Source organism: Parus major, unplaced genomic scaffold (assembly GCF_001522545.3).
Source record: "Parus major isolate Abel unplaced genomic scaffold, Parus_major1.1 Scaffold469, whole genome shotgun sequence".
Lineage (NCBI taxonomy): Eukaryota > Metazoa > Chordata > Aves > Passeriformes > Paridae > Parus > Parus major.
In genome coordinates, this window is record NW_015379364.1 from 18,612 (window position 1) to 21,904 (window position 3,293).

Genomic DNA, 3,293 nt, shown 5'->3' on the forward strand with positions numbered 1-3,293 from the left:
ATCCAGCACCCCCTTCCCGCCTCGTCTGCTCCGCAGGGACCGCCGGCTTTGTGCCCCCTCACTCCGGGATTCCCACTGAAATCCGGGATTCCCACTGGAATCCGGGGTTCCCGCTGAAATCCGGGGTTCCTGCTGGAATCTGGGATACCCGCTGGAATCTGGGATACCTTCTGGAATCTGGGATACCTGCTGGAATCTGGGATACCTTCTGGAATCTGGGATACCTGCTGGAATCCGGGGTTCCTGCTGGAATCTGGGATACCCACTGGAATCCGGGGTTCCTGCTGGAATCTGGGATACCCGCTGGAATCCGGGGTTCCCGTTGGAATCCGGGGTTCCCGTTGGAATCCGGGGTTCCCGCTGGAATCTGGGGTTCCCGTTGGAATCCGGGGTTCCTGGGAGGGTTCTGGCTCCTCATCCATCCCGGGCAGGTGCCAAAACACGGATAAAAGCAACCAATTCTTTTTTAAAACGTGGCCTTGAACCCGAGCGCGGCTTTGCCTGGCTCACATTTTCCCACGTTTAAGGCAGAAATTCCAACCTTTTACGTCCTTTGATTGTTTTTCCCCAGTGTCCTGCCAAAAAGGGTTTTTGAGAGAGTCACTTCTTCCCTCGGGAGGCTCCTTCGGAGCGCGGGAAATTTGGTGAATTCCTGCTGGGGGTGGAAGGGGTGAGGCCGAAACCTGGTGAAATTCCAGAGTTTGTCCCGTTTCCAAGGGCTGAGTGAGGATTGAGCTCCCGGTTTCACTGAATCTGTGGTTCTTCTCCTCGAGAGACAGAAATCTGCTGGTGCTGCAGCATCAGATCCCTGATTTCTCCCTCCAAAAATCCCAGGAGAGGGATAATGGGAGATTCTCTGGCTGTTGTTGTGATTCGGACTGTAGGAAAAGCTGGGTGGGATTTCAATCCTTTCCTTATCTAGCCTGGAAATTGAGGGAATTTTAAGGAAAATAACGGGGCCTTCAGGGCCCAGCCCAGAGCAGGAAGCACCAGGAGATGCCATGTGGCTCCTTGGGAATGATTCTCCCTGCTCAGCCGGCGCCGCTCGGGGTTTAATTACAATTAAATCCAGATTTATGACACTGTTAATGAATAAAATCAACAGTGAACGAACTGGCAGGATTGGGATCAGAGGGGTTTCCTTGGATGGGATTGTGTTATCCGTGCAGCAGCTTGAGGGAATGAGTTTTTATCTTAAAAATGTGTATTTTATCTTAAAATTGTGAGTCCTGGCTCGGGGTGAGCTGATGGATGCGAGGCCAGAAGTGGGGAGGTGCTGGTGGATCTTCCTCATCCTCTGGTGCCTTTTCCAAAGCTTTTCCATGGAGTTTTCCTTGGAGTTACTGTGGGGCATCACAGGGCCAGGATTGAACCGGTCAGGGGCAGTGGGGGAAAGTGGGGATTTGAATTAATTAGTTTAATTGGGTACGGTTAATGACCCTGGCTGGAGCAGGTGCTGATCTTTCCGGTGTCCGTGTGGGAATGGTGAGGGATCACCCAGAGGGTCCCGTTCCTCTGTTCCGGGGAACAAAGCACTGGAGTTGGAACAAAAGGCTCCCCCGCTCCAGCTGGGGGCGGTTCCCACAAAAAGGCAGGAATTTGGTGTCACTTGGGCTGAATTTATCCAATTCCAGGACTTCTGAGCACTGGATTTGCTGGGTTTATCCCTTTTCCTCCTGATAAACTCAGGGAAAAGCATCCTGTGGAATCCTAATGAAAAGGCAGCGGGGTAAAAACAGGGATCTGGCAGAGGGATCTGTGCTGGGAGATTCCCATTAGGATCCCAGAGGGATCCACCAGGAGCTGCCCATGTGAGCAGAGGGAAGAGGGGCCCACCTGGCATTAATTTGTGTCATTAATTAATTAATTGTCTCCAGTGTGGAGAGGGGAGTTCTGTCTGCTGCGGAGACGGGAGCAGGAGCTTTGGAAAAGTCCCATTCCATGGGAAAAACCTTTTGGGAATAAAAGTGAATAAGGATTGGATGCTCTGTGGTCCTCCATTGCCAGTCTCCAGCTCTCAGGGATATCCTGGGGGGCAGAGCTTTGGCTAACGAGTTTGGATCTAATTGCTGTTCCCTCTTCCAGCTCCGGCTCACCCACCCTCTGTCTCTTTCAGATCCCAGAACGCCGCGGCGCTGCAACACTCTGCTCACCCGAAAAATCCAAATAAACCCCTTTACAACCTTCAGGCAGGCAGCAGAAAACAAAAATGGTAAAGGGGGTGGGGGGGACGAGCAGATTCCCGGGTGAACTCCCTAATTACCCCCAGCCTCCCTAATTACCCCCAGCCTCCCTAATTACCCCCGGCCTCCCCTTGCAGCGCCCGATGCGGATCTTTGTGAACGACGACCGGCACGTGATGGCCAAGCACTCGGCCGTGTACCCCACGCAGGAGGAGCTGGAGGCCGTGCAGAACATGGTTTCCCACACAGAACGGGCCCTCAAAGCCGTCTCCGACTGGATCGACGAGCAGGAGAAAGTCAGCGGGGAGCAGCCGGAGACGGAGTCCATGGAGACGGCGGCCGAGGAGGAGAGCAAGGAAGGAGGGTGAGGAGAGCTGGCGGCACCACCGAGATTTAGATCCATGAAATTTGGTTAGATTGGCTAAAAACTGGGCTTGCTGGTGGTGGGAAAGTTGTCTTTCCTGGTTGGGGAGTTAAGCGGGGCAGGGTTGATTGCTCCAGGTGCTTCTCATGGATCCATCCCTTGGGTGGGCCCAGCAGAGAATTCCAATGAAATGGTGAATTCCAATGAAATGGTGAATTCCAGTGAAATTGTGAGTTCCAAATCAATTATGAATTCCAATTCAATTGTGAATTCCAGTGAAATTGTGAATTCCAATTCAATTCTGAATTCCAATTCAATTCTGAATTTCAACTCAATTGTGAATTCCAATTCAATTGTGAATTCCAATGAAATGGTGAATTCCAGTGAAATTTTGAGTTCTAATTCAATTGTGAATTCCAACTCAATTGTGAATTATAGTGAAATTGTGAATTCCAATTGAATTGTGAATTCCAGTGAAATTGTGAATTTCAGTGAAATTGTGCATTCCAGTGAAATTGTGCATTCCAGTGAAATTGTGAATTCCAATTCAATTGTGAATCCCAGTGAAACTGTGAATCCCAGTGAAACTGTGAATTCCAGCTCAGTTGTGAGTTCCAATTCAATTGTGAGTTCCAATTCAATTGTGAGTTCCAATTCAATTGTGAATTCCAATTCAATTGTGAATTCCAATTCAGTTGTGAATTCCAGCTCAGTTGTGAATCCCAGTGAAATTGTGAATTCCAATT

At 50.1% G+C, this 3,293-nt stretch overlaps 1 protein-coding gene across 1 annotated transcript in view; it reads left to right on the top strand.

The window, feature by feature from the left end:
• Nucleotides 1-2,081: 2,081 nt before the first annotated feature.
• The window catches only part of LOC107199153 (interleukin enhancer-binding factor 3), a 13,110-nt gene continuing 11,898 nt past the window's right edge, over nt 2,082-3,293 (top strand). Inside the window, 2 exon segments of the mRNA XM_015616492.1 lie at nt 2,082-2,212; nt 2,321-2,547. Of these exon segments, the coding sequence (XP_015471978.1) occupies nt 2,210-2,212; nt 2,321-2,547 (230 nt within the window). The 5' untranslated portion in view covers nt 2,082-2,209.